The sequence below is a fragment of the Schistocerca serialis genome, chromosome 9 (genome assembly GCF_023864345.2).
Source record: "Schistocerca serialis cubense isolate TAMUIC-IGC-003099 chromosome 9, iqSchSeri2.2, whole genome shotgun sequence".
Lineage (NCBI taxonomy): Eukaryota > Metazoa > Arthropoda > Insecta > Orthoptera > Acrididae > Schistocerca > Schistocerca serialis.
Genome location: NC_064646.1, coordinates 479,246,438 through 479,268,344, shown reverse-complemented (window position 1 = coordinate 479,268,344; position 21,907 = coordinate 479,246,438). Strand labels below are relative to the sequence as shown.

The following is a 21,907-nucleotide window of genomic DNA, read 5'->3' as shown; positions in this document are numbered from 1 at the left end:
TATTTATTAGCGAGAATGTATCAAGATTTCATTAGTAGCTTGTGAATCTACATTTTCATGCATTGCGTTGTCAGGGAAAGATCAGTTACGTGCGTCCACTAAGTTGCTGACACACCTTGTGAATGATTTTGTTAACTAACAACTTCCGAATCCTACCGCTTTGATTTCCCTGAAGAATTTTACGCCTTTGGTTGCTGAGTAAATGAAAGACTGCAGAACAAATCTTACGTTCATTTGTTAAACTGACGTCACATCCAGTGCAGTGGGACATAACTTGCGGCAAAACTTTCAATTCAGTGGATTCTGAGTAGTTATATTGTTGATAAGTTAGTCAATACAATTTATAGTAGTAGATCGTGCCGTCATCGTAAGGTACATAAATTTCGTAATAACAGTAATTTCTTACGCAATTTTTTGGATGAATGGCTGTTGAAAATGCCCAATCAGATGGATCCGGTATTTTTTGTTCTCCTAATTCCTAGAGATTTCCAGATATTTGTATTGCGCTGGCTGCAACAAGAAGCGTACGTAGGAACTCCTATTCCGGTTTACTTTAGTTGGCTGACTACCTAAATCACAATGTAACAAGGACGTAGGTTGGAACTCTTACACACTACAAGATGAATCCATGTATGCGGCAGAGAAACGATCATACAAGGGGCGTTCAAAAAGAAACGAGGCGGAGGCATAATTTCAGAAACCGGTACCTGTATGTTAGAAGTATTGACCCTGGCTGTTGAGACACTTGTCCCACTGTGACACAGGGCGGTGAATGGCTGTCTCATAAAATTCCTGGGGCTGCAATGTTAACCAGTTCTGCACGTACATCTGGACGTTGTCGTGAGGGGTGAATCGTTTGCCCCTCATAGATTTTTTAAGGTGACCGAAAATGGCGTAATCACATGGAGAGAGGTCCGGAATGTATGGAGGGTGGCCGAGAACCTCACATTGGAATTTCTGCAGGAGTGGCGCGACTGTGTTGGCCGTATGAGGCTTTTCATTGTCGTGGAGCAGAACGACCTCACGGGTGAGATTGCCTGGTCGTTTTGATTCTCGGCTACCCTCCCTACAGTCCGGACCTCTCTCACGGTGATTACACCATTTTCGGTCCCCTTAAAAAGGCTCTGAGGGGCAAACGATTCACCCCTCACGACAACGTCCAGCTGTACGTGCTGAACTGGTTAACATCGCAGCGCTGGGAATTTTATGAGACAGCCATTCACCGCTTGTGTCACAGTGGAACAAGTGTCTCAACAGCCAGGGTCAATACTTCTAACATACAGGTAATGGTTTCTGTAATTATGCCTCTTTCTCGTTTCTTTTTGAACGCCCCTTACACATACTAGAGCACTATTTGCATGTTTATCTTTACATGTGTGGAGTGTATTCCCACACATTAATGACATCCCTAACTTTCGGTCAAGCTTTACTGAACTGTAATTCTTGAATCAGCAGCGTCATAAAAATTTCATGTACCGAAGCGTTTGTTTTGATATCCTTCACATAAACGTTCCCAATTGCTTCCACAGCATTTGTATTAATTCGTGTGGGCTTTTGAGACTTAATACTAATTTTTGAAAGCGTATTTTCGAAGGCAAGCAGCAACAATCCAAGCTTCATACAATGTCTACAACTTGTTTTAATATTGATGTGTCCCAAACAAACTCCTTGTAAGAGCGCATTCCTGTGTAATTTTTCGTCTGGCATTTATTTAATGTTGTGTCAACTATTACTGTCTTTTTCCTACTGAGTTTATAATGATGAAGGAAATCTGTCCTGGCTGTTCTACTGTTTTCGATCTGCTTTCTCTGTGAGGTGATTTCGACATTGGCTGTTCAGCTTTTTTCGTAATCGCACAAATTCTGATTTCTTATGCTTCGGTGTTCTTTGTAATGAAGTTGTTGCAGCATCCGGTACTAATTCGTTGCTTACATGTCCTTTCCTGCCAAAAAATTACCAACTTTATGAAAAAGACAGTGCGGGATATGCTTGTCGATGATACCGATTTGGATTGGAGATAAGTAATTCTGAGTGTCGGTTGCGCTGAAATTATGAAAAAAGCGTAAGTTACTCAAGTATTCGTTTATTTTTAAATTCACGTTCTGACACATGTGACATTTAATTTATTAATTCAGGGTTTTGGTTTAGAATTTCATGGAAGTTCTCACAATTGCCCATATTAGTTTAACAATGAGCATTTCACGTAGTTTGGCGAAGTTAAGTGGCGATTTTTCCGATGTTCACTTCAACGAAAATACTTTTGCGGCTGGAACTTCGTCTGTGGCAAACAGAAGTAGGCACTGGACGCCTGCCAAGCAGATATTTGTTATCAGCCGTTCATTAAGTTTTCCAATCACCGCCGACCATCGTTGCTCGGTACTGCTCTTCGTCTCCTCCCGTCTCTTCACAGCACAGTGGTCACTTAATTTGTGCGGTAGCTTGTTTCGTGAACGAGTAGTCGTGGAGTAATGAACGTAGCCGTCCTAGGCATGCGCACCATAAACGGTTGGTACGTCTGCTCTACCCCAGACCATTCCAGATAGGACTTTGATTTAACTGAATGCAAACATATGTTTCGAATTCGTTGTACTGAGGAATGAATATGTAGACACTGGAAGCAGTTATTGTAGAAGCAAATTTCTCGTAATTTCTTTTACTTGATCCACCCTCCACAAGTTTTATTTTTCCATACACACAGTGGAATATAATAAATTTCCAAGTGGTTTGTCTATTTGCTCTTGCTCCATAAACAAGTGGGAAACTTACGTAAAGCTAGTTTAAGCTACATTTGGCTCTTTCCATAACTTCCACGACGTCGTTAAATACTGCAGCTTTGACATGTATCAATGAAACTGCGACTCCTGCCAGTCATTAGAGTGAGATACTTGTAATAGAGCAGTACATTTCTTAGCAGTACAAAGTAAGATCTCACTGGCGAACGCATTTCCAAGACCTGTGTATGTACAGAAATGTAAGAATAATATTCGTATACATGCACTGTGGTGACAAAAGTCACGAGATACCTCCTAATATCGTCTCGGACAACCTTTCATCCAGCTTAGCGCAGCAATTCGACGTGCCGTGGACTCAAAAAATACGAGTAGTTGGAAGTCCTCTGCTTAAATATTGAGCACCTGCCTCAGTAGCCGTCCATGAATGCGAAAGTGTTGCCGGTGCAGGATCTTGTGCACGAACCGACCTCTCGATTATATCCCATAAACGTTCGATGGGATTCATGTCGGGCGGTCTGGGTGGCTAAACCATGCGCTCGAACTGTCCGGGATGTTTTTCAAACCAACAGTGGACGATTTTGTGGCCCAGTGACACGTTTGGGAACATGAAAGTCCTTGAATGGCTGCATACGGTCTCGAAGTAGCCGAACATTACCACTTCCAGCCAATGATCGGTACTGTTTCACCAGATGATACAAACGTAGCTCACGCCGTTATGGAGCCAACAACAGGTTGCACACTATCTTGTCGACAACTTGGGTCCACGGCTTCGTGGAGTGTGCCCCACACTAGAAGCCTGCCATAAGCTCTTACCAACTTAAACCGGGACTCATCTGACCAGTCCACGGTTTTCCAGTAGTCTAGGGTCCAACCGATGTGGTCACGAGGCGAGGAGAGGCGCTGCCGGCGATGTAGTGCTGTTAGCAAAGGCACTCGCGTCTGTCAACTGCTGACATAGCCCATTAATGCCAGATTTCCCTGCCCTGTCCTAACGGATACATTCGTCGTACGTCTGATTTTTGAGGTTATTTCATGCAGTGTTGCTTGTCTGTTAGCACTGACAACGCTAGGCAAACGCCGCTGCTTTCGCTCGTTTAGGAAGGCCTTTAAGGCCGCCTGCACTGCGTTGTTTGTGGTGAGAGGTAATGCCTGAATTTTGATATTTTCGGTACAATCTTGACACTGTGAATCTCGGAATACTGAAACCTCTAAGTATTTCCGAAATGGAATTTCCCGTACGTTGAAATGATTCAAATGGCTCTGAACAGTATGGGACTTAACTTCTGATGTAATCAGTCCCCTACAACTTAGAACTATTTTAACTAATCAAGGACATCATACACATCCATGCCTGAGGCAGGATTCGAACATGCGTCCGTAGCGGTCGGGCGGTTCCAGACTGTAGCGCCTAGAACCGCTCGGCCACTCCGTCCGGCTTCCCGTACGTCTAGCTCAACTAGGATTCTGCTTTGAAAGCCTGTTATCTCCCGCCGTTCGGCGACAATAATGTCGGAAACCGTTTCACGTGAATTGCATGAGTTCAAATTATAGCTCTGTGAATGCATCACCCCTTTATACCTTGTGTACGGGTTACCAGCTCCATCAGTATGTGTGCATATTGCTGTCCGATGACTTTAGTCACCCCATTGTGTGTTAGCCGTCCCCGGTTAGCAGATCTGCTGATGTTGGAATAGTTGTGTACAGTTGGTTGCTGCATAGACCACACCAACCATTCTTCTGCCTAAGCCGTCGTTAAGTATGATGCTAACGTTTACTGGCGTTCACACTAAACGCCGCTGAAATTTATGTCGGCGTTATCAGCTTCTTTACCGCCGTGTGAAAAAGGAAATATGTTGTCAGTGAAGAAGACGTACCAGCGGCCGTAAGCGCTCTTTTAACTATGGCTGTCGGATGTCAAACCCCTTTGTGTATCATGTTTGCCGCCCGTGAGCAACGGAATGTATGCCGTAACATATATTGCATCGTGCATCTAATGGTGTTAAACTCGTCTGGAAAAAGGGAATTATTTTTGCAGGTCCTCCGTGAATTTACAACGTTGCTTCTTAACGGTTGGCAGCATTTCGAAGCGACACAAATATATACCTAAGTTAACAATGTCGCGCCTTTGAGCGCACTGATTTGAAAGGAAACAATTTGCCGCTGGCGACACTTTTTGACCTTGAATAATAGTGCTACCTCTATTTCTTTCCCTTTTACTAGCATATGTCGCTCGAAAGCTGTTGCGATACACGCAGATAGAAAGGACTGGTGCACATATACTATGAATTTGGCGGGACGCAGTGGGCATTTTGCGGGACTGTTTCGTTGGGTAATTATTCCACTGCGGGATTAAAACTACGATTTCTGGGACGATCTAGCACGATACGTGACGGTTGGCTGCCTTACTTTTGCGAAGAATCTGCTGACGATTTTCTCGTCTAACACTTCGAATCGATGTTTCACAAAACTGGAAAATAAATGGAGAACAACTTCAGCTTTTAGGCAGCATGTTTATTTGGGAAATTCAACTTGTCGGTGATGAGTCTGCTTTTGTTGCGAATTTCTCTGTGCAATAGGAATTGTACACAAAGCAATATTGTCAGGCCCCTTTCCTTTCAACGAATTGCTCCCACTGGTTTGAAAATTCTACTTCGTTTATTCGAAATCCAAAGAAATGGTAACCCACACAGGGATGCACACAAGTTTTCCTGTCAGTAGGTGCAAAATATTTTTCCCGTTTATGTGATTTAGATATTTTCAGGACATCATCTGCTCACCGTATTATGCAGCTGGTTTCTACACTGCACCTTTTATTTAGATGTACAACGCTACAAGCAGTAGCAAGTTAACAGCATAGTTACAGTAGAATCTGTTTCTATATTCCCAGATTTTTCGTTTTCCCGTTATTTTCTGTTAGTCTGGACGAAACTCATATTCTAGCGGTTAATTGTTTTTCTGCGGTTCAAAATTTCATATCAATAACCTTTCCTAGATTTTGTGCTTTTGAACCACTATGACAAGATTAAAGTTCGATTTTCAAATCAATTTATGTCCAAACTAAATTGTGTTTCAGCTCGTGGACAAAGTAGAGGCTAATACACAAGACTGTATAGTGTGTTTCAGAATGCAAATCGTTTTGGGATCTATGAGAGATATCGGTAACATTCTCAGGCGCACTGACTTTACTCTCAACTGCTATAGACAATCAAAAAACAGCATTTGCATTTGTTTTCCGTCTTAAAAGCAAGTCATGTAATACACAAAACAATTGGCAAAAAACGATTAATTTCATTCAAGGACTGTTAGACAGTGCCGATTTCTTAAGGTTCTCATTGACTTCTTCAACACAGCTCAACAAAACTACATGACTTTCCATTTGCATCTTTGTGCAGTTCAGAATTCATATAAATTCTTCCACTCCGCTAAGACCTTTAAAGCTAGTCTCAATCTATTCAGTGTGGAAGAGTTTTGAAATCCTTTCTTTCAGAATAAATACTACATAAACATTCCTCTGTACCAGAAATAATTTTTTTATCGTGCACCAGTGTTATATATTAATAGAAAAACGATTTATTTTCATTAGAGGTCATTCCTGAGATCTTTAAAAGCACTTCGTGAAAGCAGAAAGCATCCTTTGTCACAGAAATAAATTTTTGTATATTTTTTCAGTGCTAAATACTGATAGAAGAAAAAATTCATTACTTTTAAAGGTAGTTCCTGAAATTTCTAGATGCTCATAGTGGAATCAGAAAGAAGTACATGTGTTGTGCTAGGTTCAATGAGAACATGTTGAGTGGGGAGAATGAAAATAAAAGAAAATTGTCAGCTCTTAGTTTAGTGAAGCAATTTTTAAATTCTATAGTTTACAAATTATTTCACAAGGCCTTCGTTGAAAATAGATAAACACACACACACACACACACACACACACACACACACACACACACACACACACACAAGCCAGAGTCTGGCTTCAGCAGCCACAGACCGTAGTCATGTGTGTGTGTGTGTGTGTGTGTGTGTGTGTGTGTGAGAGAGAGAGAGAGAGAGAGAGAGAGAGAGAGTTGCGTTTGCGTGAGTCTGTGTGTGTGTATGTTTTCTATTTTAGACGAAGGCCTTGTTAGCCGAAAGCTCACACTTTGACAGTCTCTTTGTTGTGCATGTTTGTGACTTAGTATCTCCGCTGTATGGTGAGTAGCAACTGTGCTTTTAATAATAGTGCATCACCTAATTATATCCTGCTCATTAAACATAAAGCACTGTTTAACAACCTAAGGTCAACGAGTATGTTACATGCGAAGGAAACTCACAAATAAGTCGTTGCATTTTAGAAAATTTACCACTTCAGTTTCACATTGGAAATAGTGGACCTAGGGATGTTCAGGACTGTGGAAATCCCGCGTACAGACGTATAACACAAGTGACACGCAATCACCTGACCACGTTCGAAGTCCTTGAGTTTAGCGGAGAGCCCCATTCTTCTCTCTCACGATGTCTAAAGGGTACTGCGGTTGCTGATATGAAGTACCTGCCAATAGATGGCAGCACAATTCACTTAATATGAAAAAGGTATGTTTTTGGGGGTGTCCGTCTACTTTTGATCACACAGTGTATAGTGATTATCAGATTAATTAAATGAAGGCTGTTATACGATTTATCAGTGAGTGCTACCCACTGTTAGATTGCCTAGGTTTGCAACAGTTACAATGACGATGGGTTCATAATCCTACAGACAAGTACTGAGCAGCGGCCACACATTACAAATGAATACGTCTTTATGAAACCGTACACGTGGGAACTCGGAGAGTCACATTCTCGAGAAGTTCCTCTCGCAATGGATATCGTTCTTAATGGGAGCGCGTACGCATGCAGCAGTTTCGCCACTCGGTCAATCCGACAGCGCCATTTCGTCATAGCGCGTAGCAATGCTCGGAGTCAAGGGCGCCCACTCGGAAGTTTGAAGGTGGGCTACACCTTCGTGTCCTTAGCTCGTGGTCTCCGGTCGCGTTCTCGCTTCCCGAGCACGGGGTCCCGGGCTCGATTCCCAGCGGCGTCAGGGATTTTCACCTGCCTCGAGATGACTGGGTTTCTGTTATCCTCATCATTTCATCATCATTCATGAAAGTGGCGAGATTGGGCTGAGCAAAGGTTGGAAATTTATACGGGCGCTGATGACCGCGCAGTTGAGCGCCCCACAAACCAAACATCATCGTCGTCATCATCACAGACCTTGGGGTATGCAGTATTTTTAATAATTTGGAACATCTTTCGATGGTCAATACCATGCAGAAATTTTAAGAAATGCGTAACACTGTGCTGGCAGCACGTTCTTGTCCATATACACTACTGGCCATTAAAATTGCTACACCAAGAAGAAATGCAGGTGATAAACGGGTATTCATTGGACAAATATATTATACTACAACTGACATGTGAATACATTTTCACGCAATTTGGGTGCATAGATCCTGAGAAATTAGTACCCAGAACAACCACCTCTGGCTGTAATAACGGACTAGATACGCTTGGGCATCGAGTCAAACAGAGCTTGGATGGCGTGTACGGGTACAGCTGCCCATGCAGCTTAACCAGATACCACAGTTCATCAAGAGTAGTGACTGGCGTATTGTGATGAGCCAGTTGCTCGGACACCATTGACCAGACGTATTCAGTTGGTGAGAGATCTGGAGAATGTGCTGGCCAGGGCAGCAGACGAACATAGTCTGTACCCAGAAAGGCCCGTACAGGACCTGCAACATGCGGTAATGCATTGTGCTGTTGAAATTTAGGGTTTTGCAGGCATCGAATGAAGGGTTACATGCATACCTGGGCGGTACCACGTACTCCACTAGCTATTTCATAAGAAAGTTGAACATTAACGTATTGATCCTCTGGCCGCTAATACAAAAGTACATAGCCTGTTTCGTAATCTGGGATTATTACTAAATGGAACCGAGTGATCAGTCAACCATCGACTCTTGACATGCTCCTCCATGGCTTTGCTAGTCTGGCGAAAATGTTTTAGTAGTCTGTCCTGTACTCGTTTCCAGTTTCGTACTGTTAAGGCTGACTGTGTGTGCAAATGTGAGGAAGAGTGCGAGAAAGCGAATGTAATCTTACGTAGCACTCCATGCCGTAATTGTAAGGGCGACGATAACCACGTTGTTGGACCCCGTACATAACAGCTACAAGAGCAGCAGCAACTGAAGTATCACAGCTAATAGCATTAGATTTAAGATGTCGGAATAGAAACAAAACACACTCTGGAGTGGAGTCAAAAGACTCCTCGTCCAGTATGAAATAGTAAAAGTGTGTATCACTCAGTCACACCGTATCACATCTCAACAAACATGCCAGACAACACCAAAAAAATTTAAGAGAAAAGCAGCATGAAAAATGCTATCAAGCACTCACCACAGCTCAATATACACTACCGGCCATTAAAATTGCTAGACCATAGAGATGACGTGCTACAGACGCGAAATTTAACCAACAGGAAGAAGATGCTGTGATATGCAAATGATTACCTTTTCAGAGCATTCACACAAGGTTGGCGCCGGTGGTGACACCTACAACGTGCTGACATGAGGAAACTTTCCAACCGATTTCTCATACACAAGCAGCAGTTGATCGGCGTTGCCTAGTGAAACGTTGTTGTGATGCCTCGTGTAAGGAGGCGAAACGTGTACCATCACGTTTCCGTCTTTGGTAAAGGTCGGATTGTAGCCTATCACGATTGCGGTTTATCGTATCGCGACATTGCTGTTCGCGTTGGTCGAGATCCAATGACTGTTAGCAGAATATGGAGTCGGTGGGTTCAGGAGGGTAATACGGAACGCCGTACTGGATCCCAACTGCTCGTATCTCTAGCAGTCAAGATGACAGGCATCTTATCCGCATGGCTGTAACGGATCGTGCAGCCACGTCTCGATCCCTGCGTCAACAGATGGGGACGTTGTAACGGCTCCATGTAAGCCCCTACATGGCTCGACCCCACAGCTAAAGACACCTGAGTGCCCTTCCGACACTCAGGGAAGAGCCTGATGATAATTAGTAAGATAGGGTTATTTAAATATAGACGATCATTTTAATATTAGATATGGTAATTGTCTGCAAAGTGTGAATGCGAACGTGGGTGTGCTATGGGCATAGTGGAAGTGTAGCCAACTTCGAATCTAGTAGAGCGCGACTGCACTGGACCAGAGAGGCATAAGCTCCACGCGCGTCATTAGCGCTCGTTAGGTTGGCAAATAACCGTGTGCGGTATCTCTGAGTCCTTGCGGCCACGATGTGTGGACCCGGACGAGGGAGACCGTATCGGGGTTGTTGCTGGGAAGGCCTGGGTGAGTAAGCACGCTCTGCTCTATCGCTCCGATACTTAGCGAAGATTTAGAATTCCATGTTCACTTTGAACTTGGAAGCAGCTTCCCTGCTGAGGAAAGCCACTATGGTATTTCCTAGAATCATCTCGGTTAGGAGAGATAGAGAGATGATTTCTTTTGCCAAGTAATTTCATGGGAATTGTGTTCACTGCACTTGGGAGTGAACAGGCGCTCATTGCCGAGTAATACTCAGAATTGCTCAATTTGCATTTCAGTGTGAGTGTGAAGTATATACGCAAAGTGTATTTTATTGAAATGTGTTTATTGACTACTGATTGTGGAGAGATTGGTAACACGTGGTCCGCAGACCCCGTGCATTTCTTGGTGAGAAGCTTCAGCTCGACGTAATCACATTTCGTGATCGAGCTGGATCTTCTACGTAAATTCACGCGTGTGATTTAATTGTTCCTTCATAATATCCAGTAAAACTCGCGGAGTTAGTTAAACGTGAAGACGGGACTTGCCCGAATTAAAGTTGCAGTTGGAACCATGTGCTCTCACCCAATGTTGTCCCACTTGGTGTATGGGAACCTTCCTCTTTTATCTGTTAGATTAAATGAATAGAGTGAATGTTAGTGTGTGTGTGTGTGTGGTGTGTGTGTGGCTAAATGATGATAGAAATGTGCAGGCGGTAGTCATTGTCGATTCACGGCACATGTTAGCCGGATGTTTAACTAAGTTTACTTAGATATGATACTATTTATATCACGCCAGCATTCCGTGATAAGTGAGAGGGAATATTTGAGATGGTAATGTTTATTGAATAAATGTGATTGTATTATATAAATATGTTACAGTGACTTCTCCCAGCCACACCATATTCCCTTATCATTTCACAGAATATTTGGTATGCGTATTTCAGTTAATCAGCTGTCTATGTCCCACTCATGGGAATATTTCATTTAATGAACTCTGTAAGGTGGTATTAAAACTTCATTATAATAATATTCTAATTCTAAGTTGATCAAAACCACCGAATAAAACCTTAGTTTGAGTATTGATGCTCGTTGCTGCAAATGGCCGCCGGCGTCTTCTATACTACAGGTCCCATTTATAAAATTGAGGATGCCTGCCGAGGGGGCGGAAAGCAAGTATCATGCATAATGGCGACCCTTTTAGCCTAGGATCTCGTTCAGTTTAGGAACCCTTTGTGATGCTGGGAGATTGCTAGGATGTGCTAACAAATTAAATTTCCACAGGATTCACAATTCCTATTTGTGAATAGAACCAGCGATGAGAATACGGCGTTGAATATACTGCGTTGCTTGTGATTTTATTTGTGTGATTTTGGGGGCTATTTTCTTGTGTGTATTTATCCATGTATTTTGGGGGAATTTCAAACGTGTTAGGCTACGTGTGACTAAATAAATGTACTAGGCTGCGTGTGAAATTAACTTACGTTAAGCTACGAGAATCTGTCGCGATTCGTGCAGCGAAAGTAGGAAGTCTGTTTTCCGCGAGCGAAGCCGTTATTTAGGCACTTAGCCCGAAACGTAAGCCTAGTGTCCAGAATGGAGACACGTGCTCGCTCGAAGAGCGGTGCTGGGGAAAAGCGGCCGGGTGAGGAGGAAGTTATCCTCAATCAGGCAGCCGCGGAGAGAGACGAGGCAGGCAACGGGAATTACCGAGATTTCAGCGGCGCTACGGCAATGTTGAACTTGGGAAATGAGCAGGCCAATTCCACACCCAATAGCGGGACTTCGGACCCGAGCGCGAGCGCAGATGAATTAGAGAATGCAACGAGTAGCCAAAATGCGCCGACCAATGCAGACACAAATAGTAACACGTGGATGACCGAACTGGTCAAAATGATGGAAAAGAACGCGAGGACGATCTTAAGCCGAGTAAATTCCAGATTAGAAGAAAATAATAAAAGGCAGGAAGCGAAATTAGAGGGCATGATGTCCGAAATGGAAGGGGTTCGAAAGGACGTCAATGAGAAATTCGAAGTGGTTGGCAGTAAACTAAACGCCCTCGAAAAGGAACAAAAAAAATGTTAGGATCGAAATGAAAACCCGCGGAGAAAAATTAGAAAAGGGGCTCCAAACTTTAAGGGAACGATGCATTACCGAAAAGAAAAAGGTAATAGCGCGAGTAAAAGCAGTAGAAGCAACGCAAGAAAAGGTTCACGAAAACAGTAGGGCAATTGTGGATCTTGAGGAAAAGATAGATACGGTTGAGACATTAAATAGCGAGGAGACAAAGAAAGTAAAGGAGGAGTCAGTAAAACTCGCGGAGAAGGTTGCGGACTTAACAATATCAGAGGGAGGCGAGGGTGCTGCAATTCTGAACTCGAGGGATAACGAGGAGATACAGGCATTGCGGAAATTTCAAGAAGGCCAGTGCGAAGTCAATAGGCGGCAACGGATAGTTACCAATGACATACGTGAACGCATGGTCCACGTGGAAAATCTCCTCACTCGCGGTGACGAGAGGGAGGACCACGTGCGCAAGGGCGCGTGCGAAAGCGAGGGACGCGATTCCGGACACGAGGATGATTACGAGGAGGCTAGCGAACGCAGAAATGTAGGGAGGTGTCGGGAACGACACCTAAAACCGTGCGCAGACCCATACCGGAGGGAAGTGGAAGGCTTCGATTATAAGCACTTTCTCTCCGTACGGAAGTTCGAAGTCTAGAAATTCTGTGAACGGAATCCACACACGGGCTTTCTTGGAACAGTACCAATTCTGTCTTCCGTCCAGCTGGCCGGATGAGCATAAAATCGAGTTCATGTGCGGGCATCTTGAGGCTGAACTCGCAGTACGGATGAGGGCCATAGCGAGAAATTGTAAAACGGTGAAGGAATCTCAGCGTGAATTTCTCTCGGCATATTGGTCCGGAGCTGCGCAAGATCCGGTGAAACATCAGATAATGATGCTGTCGAGTCTTAGTCAATCCGGTTTCGCGAGTCCTGCAAGACTGTTTGAAAACATGTTGCAGAATAACCAATTCTTGTACAACCCTTACAGTCCGGGCGAATTGATAAGGCTGTGTATAATGAAGCTTCCAGCGCAGCTTCGCCATATCATATTAGCCGGGCGTTGTAAGGACGAGTTAGAGTCGTTTAAATTACTCCTACAAGAATTGGAGTATGATATAGGACAATGTATACCGGAAAGGGTACAGACCGCAGGAGGAGAGGACGTAGGAAGAAATAGGAGAGTGAGTCGCGGCCGCAGTAAAACGCGGAAGCGCACAAGCTCACATGTAGCGCAGCATGCGAATACCAGTTGCCAGCCATACAAGGAGAATTGGAAAAATGGTAACAAGCATGGCTACTACAAAGCCCAGGGACACAATGGCCGGCACGACGGGCACGATAACCGGGATAAAGGTAGGAACAACCACGGGAATCGCGCGAATTCACCACAAAATAGGGGTGAAGGAAGCGAACAGGCCACAGGGAGAAAGAGAAGGGAAAATATCACCGACGACGTAGAAATCAGATCGGCCGATCCACGGAGGAATGCCCCAGAACCAGGAGGAAATCAAACATTATGACCTGTGCCAATCGAGGGAGACAACCTTAGTCGACCCCCGATAACGAACAACCGCGAGATAAGGTACATTGGTCAGGACGACATTAGAGAAACATTACTGGAAGAGCAGACGGATAACCGGATTTCGGCCGTCAGCCCAGTAATCGCGATCTCGGTGAACGGAATTTCACTGGACTGCATAGTCGACACGGGAAGCCCGGTTTCGATCGTTAGTGAGGCCGCATTCCAGAAATGCGAGGAGACGGGAACTTTGCCGACTTTGCCGTTGCGAGGTACAAAGGTGAAGGGAGCGATATACGGGAAAAGTGTAGAAGTCAAGTGGCAGACTAGGATTACGTTCCAATGACAGGGCGAAGGGTTCGAGGCAAACTTCTTCATTGTGCCCCTAATGAACACAGAAATGATTCTCGGGATGGATTTTATGAGCGCTCACCAGGCAATTGTAGACCTGGGTGGAGGCATCGTGTCTCTGAACAGAGATGGAAACCCCGTAGAATTAAAGTTCAATAATTGGGTCCTACGGGACGGAGCGGAAACTAGCTGCCGACGAATTCTCACTTATCCGGAATTGCGCCCTGAGCCGGAGATCCTCATAAACTGTGTAAATGGCGTGAGTTTACCGTCCTCCACGCATGGAAAGGATGAGGTCTTCGAACGAATAATTGAGGAAAGCATGCGCAATGTAGGAGACATGCCAGAGGATGCCCGTGTACGATTATTAGAAGTTCTGAGGAACCATGAGAAAATATTCTCAGACGCACCGGGTGCGATAAGGAACTTCGAGTACAAATTCCAAATACGAGAACATAAAAGGTTCTTCGTCAGGCCATACCCGATTCCACTAGCGCATAAAGAAAAAGTCAAGAAGGAGATTGTGAAGATGTTAGAACAAGACGTTATAGAACGCGCTGTGAGTACATACAACTCACCACTCCTAGTAGTACCGAAAAGGGACGGATCGGTGAGGTTGGTGCTGGATTCTCGGCAGGTAAATACGGTAATAAAGGCAGAAACAGACAGACCGGAAAGCCTGGAGCAATTATTGCAACGGTTTCATGGAGTGAAGGTGTTATCCTCCATTGACCTGCGAGCTAGTTACTGGCAAATCGTGTTGCATCAAGAGTGTAGGCAGTATACCGCGTTTTTATGCTCCGGTAACCGCTACCAATGTTTCGGCGGCGGCGTTCATACGAGGCTTGAACAGCATCCTTCCGGAAGACCTGCGTGAAAGAATTACGGTCTACGTCGACGACGTATTAATCTCGGAACGTTCCTGGGAGGAACATAATGAAGTATTAAATCGATTATTAGACGCCTTCGAAAGGGCAGGAGTAACCGTAAACCTGGAAAAATCGCAGTTCGGGCGCCAGAAGATAAAGTTCCTGGGACATATAGTTTCGGTGGACGGGATACAAACGGACCCGAACAAAATCAAGGCATTTGCGGAGTTCCCAAGACCCACGACTAAGCGACAACTAAGAGGATTCTTAGGGGTCGCGAATTTCTTTAAGAAATTTGTAAACCTAAGTGTGCTGTCCACGCCACGTCTTTGCGCGCTTACTGGCAAGAACACGATCTGGTACTGGGACGAGCAAGCACAGAATGTTCGTGAGGTTAAAGAAAGCATTGGTGAATGCACCGATTCTCGCGCATCCAGATTTGAGTAGGGAATTTTATCTGATGACGGATAGCTCGTTAAACGGCCTCGGCGCGAGAAGGATATGTTGGCATGGAAGCCCGTATCTTTCGCGAGTAGAGTGCTGTCGTAAGCAGAGAGAAATTACTCGGTGACGGAACTCGAGGGACTCGCTGTCGTCTTTGCGTTTAGCAAATTTCGGTACTTCCTGTATGGGAGAAATATTAAAGTGTTCACCGACCATCGGGCATTACAATTTCTGATGTCGGCAAAGTTGTCCCACGGCAGGTTAGTTCGCTGGGCGCTGTATCTACAGGAGTTCGATCTCACAATTAAATACATTCCAGGAGAAAAAAACCTGATAGCAGATGCGTTGTCTCGGGCTCCGATAGGCCTAAAACACGGCATAGACGGTGACCCGGGCGAGAATAATTTCAGTATTCTGTACCCGAAAAACGTCACGTTCGAAAACTTTGTGACGATGTCACTAAAGAATGTCGGGTGCGAACAAGAGAAGGACCCGATACTAAAGGAGGTGAAAGAGAAGTGGAAGGACAGGTCCCAAGCTGCTATTAGGCAGTACTACCGAATAGAGAACGGAATCCTCTTCCGGAAACGGAGCATAGAAGATCCGCGATGGCTGGTGCTAATACCTGAGGAGCTAATAAATAAGCTAGTGTGGTATATACACCTAAGTTACGGACACTTCGGAGCACGGAAGTGCTTCCAGAAGTTACGAGAGGCCTGTTACTTCAATAACATGCTAAAGAGGATACAGTGGGTAATTAGAGTGTGTAAACCATGCCAAAGGACGAAACCGCCCACCACATCTTTTGCTGCACCGATGTACCCGATCATTCCAAGCAGGTTGCGATAGGTCGCCGCGGTGGACTTGTTCGGGCCAATAACTCGAACGAAATCTGGCTACGCGTTCATTCTTGTAGCCGTGGAATTGACGTCGAAGTTCGTTTGCTTTATTCCGCTGAGGAAAGCAACGGGGAAAACGGTGGCGGCGGCATTCGCGAACGATTTCGTGCGCGAGGTCGGGCTGGTGAAACGAGTGATACCGGATAACGGACTGCGATTACGATCTAAACATTGGCTGCGGATGTTGAGGCGGAGGAAAATAAAGCCGAATTTTATATCCTTGTTCCACCCGTCGTCTAACCCCGCCGAGAGAATAATGAAGGAATTAGGGCGGCTGTGCAGGCTGTACTGTTATAGGAAACATAACACACACCTAAAGGTGTTTCAGGAGATCTTAAATGAATTGCCAAATGCCTCCACGATGTTGCCACCAGTGTTAGTGCTAATGAATAAGGAGCCCCCTAATCGAATCCGGGAAGTCATACCTTGGCCAAAGGAAAGACAACCAAGACACAAGGAGATCGTTGATCTCGCGCTGGAAAATATCAAGAGTGCGGCAGACCGGAGGCAAAAGGCGTACTAAAAGAAAACGAGAAAAATAAAATTCTTCATTGGACAGAAGGTGTGGGTTCGGTCACACAAACTGTCAAACAGAGGTAAGGGAATGTGCAAGAAGTTCCTAAGCCTGTACAATGGTCCGTACAGTGTGTGCTGAATCCCTCATCCGAACGTAATTGAAGTACAGACATTGAGGACGAGAAAATCGAGAGGGCTTCATCACGTATCAAACGTGAAACCCCTCATTGAATAAAAAATGTGGAACAATAGAAATAGGTAAAATAGATTCAGAGTATATTGTATATGTTGTGTGTAAAATGGGTTAGGATAAATTGTATTCCGAGCAATAAGATGAACCATGTGATCAATGAGCGGACAAGTCGCACATGAAGGTAAGGAGAGTAAGGACGAAATTACTCCAGAAGGAGATAAATATGTAAGGAGAAAGAATAATCCGTATCCAGAAGTTGTGTTGCAGGTTCTGTATGGGCCTTTCTGAATACAGGAAATGTTCGAGTGCTGCCCTGGCCAGCACATTCTCCAGCTCTCTCAACAATTGAAAACATCTGGCCAATGGTGGCCGAGCAACTGGCTCGTCACAATACGCCAGTCACTACTCTCGATGAATAGTGGTATCGTGTTGAAGCTTCATGGGCAGCTGTACCTGTACACGCCATCCAATCTCTGTTTGACTCAATGCCCAGGCGTATCAAGGCCGTTACTACGGCAAGAGGCACCCAAATTGCGTGAAAATGTAATCACATGTCAGTTCTAGTATAACATATTTGTCCAATGAATACTCGTTTATCATCTGCACTTCTTCTTGGTGTAGCAATTTTAATGGCCAGTAGTGTAATATAGCGACTGTAACACAGTGGCCCAATGTACAGCTATAGATAAAACAGGAAAACAAAGGAAATCACGTAAGCAAAGTTATAAATCTGCACTGATCATCGAAATTTGTGACCATAGGTTACATCAGAACCGGCACGGAGCTCACCGTTTTTGCAAATCATACGAGAGAGGAATCAAACATCCTTATCCAAACTGCCAAAAGTGACTCAGTTCCAAAGCAAAGATGCGTCTAGCAAAACTGAGAGTACTATTTTAAGTTAAAGACATTACTGCAGACAGCGCCGGACGTAGAGTGATGTAGACAAGTTGTCATCTGCTGAGACAGTCGGCTCCTTTTATTTCTCAGTTAGATGTCGTGATCAGCTTTTGTGCAAGTGAGCGGCCGCTTCTGCCAGCCCCGTGAGAGTGTGTGTCTGTTGTTGCAGGGCCACAGCTGGGATGTACCGGCCAGCTGCTTGTGTTGTGCTGGCGGCTGTCGCCGCCGCCCTGAGCAGCCTGGGTTCGGGCCTGGCCGCCGGCCAGGGACACCTGTCGTGCGACTGCCGCCTGTGGCACCTGCGGGACACCTCCATAGCCCTCCACTGCTCCAGAGGACAGGTGCGTGTCTCCGCTTGGCGCACCTACACCATTTTCACTCATTCGTATACCAATTTTACTCGTTCTTGTAGAGACAGTCCAATGAAATCGGACGAATCTTAATATCATATTAAGGGATGGCTGTAAAATGATTCGTTTCACGTACTACAAACATCTATAGGGTGCTTCGAAAGATTTTTTCCGAGTTCACTAGATACAAAATGGTTCAAATGGCTCTGAGCACTATGCGACTTAACTTCGGAGGTCATCAGTCGCCTAGAACTTAGAACTACTTAAACCTAACTAACCTAAGGACATCACACAAATCCATGCCCGAGGCAGGATTCGAACCTGCCACCGGAGCGGTTGCTCGGCTCCAGACTGTAGCGCCTAGTACCGCACGGCCACTCCGGCGCCACTAGATCCATCACCACAACAACGAAGTTAGGGTACATTTTATCTTCCGTACAGGACTACAAAATATTTATTTGCGAAAGAACCAACCGATTTCACTATTCATAGGGAACATCTTGTACTTGCCTTTTGGATGGAAGTTTTAAGCACCTTAAAAAAAAAATGTTCAAATGTGTCTGAAATCTTATGGGACTTAACTGCTAAGCTCATCAGTCCCTAAGCTTACACACTACTTAACCTAAATTATCCTAAGGACAAACACGCACACCCATGCCCGAGGGAGGACTCGAACCTCCGCCGGGATCAGCCGCACAGTCCATGACTGCAGCGCCTGAGACCGCTCGGCTAATCCCGTGCGGCACACCTTCCAAATTAACTGCTGTTCCTATGTGGTATCAGACTTCGCTCGAAGTTATTGGAATTGGAGGCACATAGACTGAGTCCACCAGAACCCCCTCCCCCCAATTTCCCCATTCATTACCCCCAATATATTTACACTCTGTTCCGAAAAGTTACCACTCTGATTATTACCCGAGACAACAAATACCTATAGCTGTGTCGCATAGATCGCCAACGGCCTTGTCAAAGTGATATCACCGGTTTCCTTCAGATCACCGAATTTAAGCGCTGTCGGGCTGGGCTAGCAGTGGGATGGGTAACCGTCCGGTCCTCCGAGCACTATTGGCAAGCGCGGTGCACTCAGCCCTTGTGGGGCAAATTGAGGAGCTACTTGATCGAGAAGTAGCGGCTCCGGTCTCGTAAACTGACATACGGCCGGGAGAGCGGTGTGCTGACCACATGCCCCTTCATATCCGCATCCCGTGACTCCTGTCAGCAGAGGATGTCATGGCGGTCGGTCACAACCGTTGGGCCTTCCGAGGCTTGTTCGGACATAGTTTAGTTTAGTATCGCATAAATCAGTCACTAAATATTAGTCAAAATATTTTATGAGTAAGAGATTTCACAATAATATCGTGCCTCGCAAACTCATACCATAATTTCTATTATTATTGCTGTTGCAACCACCTATCAACCATGCCGAGTGATTTCAGGTAAACTGGTTAATAAACTAATCAGTTGGAAAAACTGCGATCCACAGTGTCAAGCTCTCTGTGCAAGTAACACCAACGGTATATCACTACTAATTTCACTCTACTGATAATGGCACTTTGGTCTATGTGCATTTCCAAAATCGCCATTTTGCTCTCTTTAGCTAGCACCTAGTGATATTCAGTAACCAAGGTATTCGTGAGAAAGTCGTTATACCCATATTGGAATATAAGTAACTCGAAGATCTGATTTGTTTCCGATATGCGTTCGAATCCAGCACCTGTAGCTAATCTGTAATTTGTAATTTTATTTATCCTGTAGATCACACATTGTATGCAGAGAAGCACATGATGATATAGGAGAAGTCAAATATGGAGATGTGATGGTACATGGTTAAAATGATTATGACAGCGATCTTATAATGATACAAATGTTCATATAATACATGTGTAATGCCATCAAACAGAAAAGTATATAGGTGGATATCTTGCGAGAAATTCAGAATTGCGTAATATTTCTGAATGAGTTAACATTATTAAGGGAAAGAAACATATAAGCAAATAACATAGAAATTAAAAAGTACCATATACATTTAAATATCCATTTCGAAAGTAAAATACTAAAGCTGACACACTTCTATATCAAGGTGTTGAGGTTTACATATAAAAGCCAGAACATGGACAGAACAAATTTTTATGTTTCAAGATATTCATCTATACTATAACAACACTTTTGGAATAAATATTTATCTACAGCAGTTTTAAATTTTGAATTGCCTTTTATTGTTTTAATGTTATTAGGTAGCTATTGTACAGTGTGTTTCCTGCTTGCAGTATATCCTCCTTTCTCTTTGTGTTATACAGATGGATACTCTGGTTAGTTGACACAAGACTGTTGCCATTTTTACTAGAATTTTTCAGACAAATATTATTACTTGTAAGGTATATAGAAATGGTATTGGAAGGATGTGAAGTTTCTTAAATAACGACTTTCATGAGATTCTTGCGGCAGCATTTTCTATGGCTTTTACAATTCCCTTTTCACATATAAAACATCTTTTGCTGGCAAATGCATTTCCCCAAAAGATTATGTCATATCGCAGTAAAGATTCTGCCTGGGCGAAGTATACAGTTTTTAGTGTCTCTTTCAATGTAAAACCAGAAAGAATTTTGATAGTATAACAAATGGTATTCAATTTATTTCTAATGTATTTTGCATGTTGGATCTATCTTAGATCTTCTTGGATCCATATTCCAAGAAATTTTGTAGAGCTTACATTTTCAACTCTATGTCTGGTGTTACTGGGCATTTATTTTGCACTGTGTGTAAGTGCATTGTAACTTTTTTTCTATGTTTATTACTAAATTGTTTCCAGAAAACCAGTCTGTAATGTCGGTGGTACAATTCTTAATCTCAGGCAGTAATTCTTCTCTGATCCTTCCATTTAGTATCACATTTGTGTCATCTGCGAAATTTATGTAATTATTGCGTGCACTGATAGGTACCAAGTCATTTTAAAAGGGTAGGAACAGAACTGGCGCTAGAATGGAGCCTTGTGGCACACTGTACTTAATGCTCTGCTTTTCTGAGCAGTATATCTTGTTCCCTTCGTGGATAGCAAGCTAAACCACTTGCTCTCTATTTTGGAGATATGATTTGATCCATTCATAGGGTGGGCCCCTAATACTTACAGAATCAAGTTTCTTAACACGTTCACTGCCATCGGCGCACCAGCGCGTCCGGCCGATACTAGTGCATATGCCGTCGACGCGCCTGCGCGGCGAGACACTCAGCTGTTTCTCAGCGCCACAGTTTAGTCGGGCACAGCCATTCGGTGTGGTTCATTGCGCAGGCACTCTAAGAACGTATTGTTTTCAATTTTTGCGGGTGCGGTTCGTGTGTTTTCCCTACAGTTTTTCTCTGTTGTGGGACTGAAAATGGAAGACAATCGTGACACGGCGGGCCCTTCAGAACCTAAGAAACGTAAAACACAGGACACAAGAAACGTACAAAAACTAACGGATGCGGAATTATTACGAATATTAGAAGAAAGCGATTCGGAAACGGAACTGGCCAGTGAGGAGGACGGCGTGGAATCCAGTGAAGAGTCTGACGGAGCCGAGTTTGTTTTAGATGAGACTGTAGAAATGGCTGTGAATCCTAGCGACAGGGAAATGGCAGAAGGAGTGGTAACAAGAGATAACGCAGCTGATACAACTGTTGCGTGGGAAAGAGAGCCAGTTGGAATGATAAATTGCCCATTTATAAAAAATGAGGGACTGCTTATTCAACCGACGGAAAACACTCCCTTAGATTATTTTCGTCTTTTGCTGACG

The 21,907-nt window shown here is 44.2% G+C and overlaps 1 protein-coding gene across 1 annotated transcript in view; it reads left to right on the top strand.

Annotated features, from left to right (window-relative positions):
* LOC126419146 (uncharacterized) overlaps positions 1 to 21,907 on the top strand; it is a 163,966-nt gene that overhangs the window by 14,300 nt on the left and 127,759 nt on the right. The window contains exon 2 of the mRNA XM_050086256.1: positions 17,957 to 18,128. Coding sequence (XP_049942213.1) covers positions 17,970 to 18,128 — 159 coding nt within the window. The 5' untranslated portion in view covers positions 17,957 to 17,969. The remainder of the gene's footprint in view (positions 1 to 17,956; positions 18,129 to 21,907) is intronic.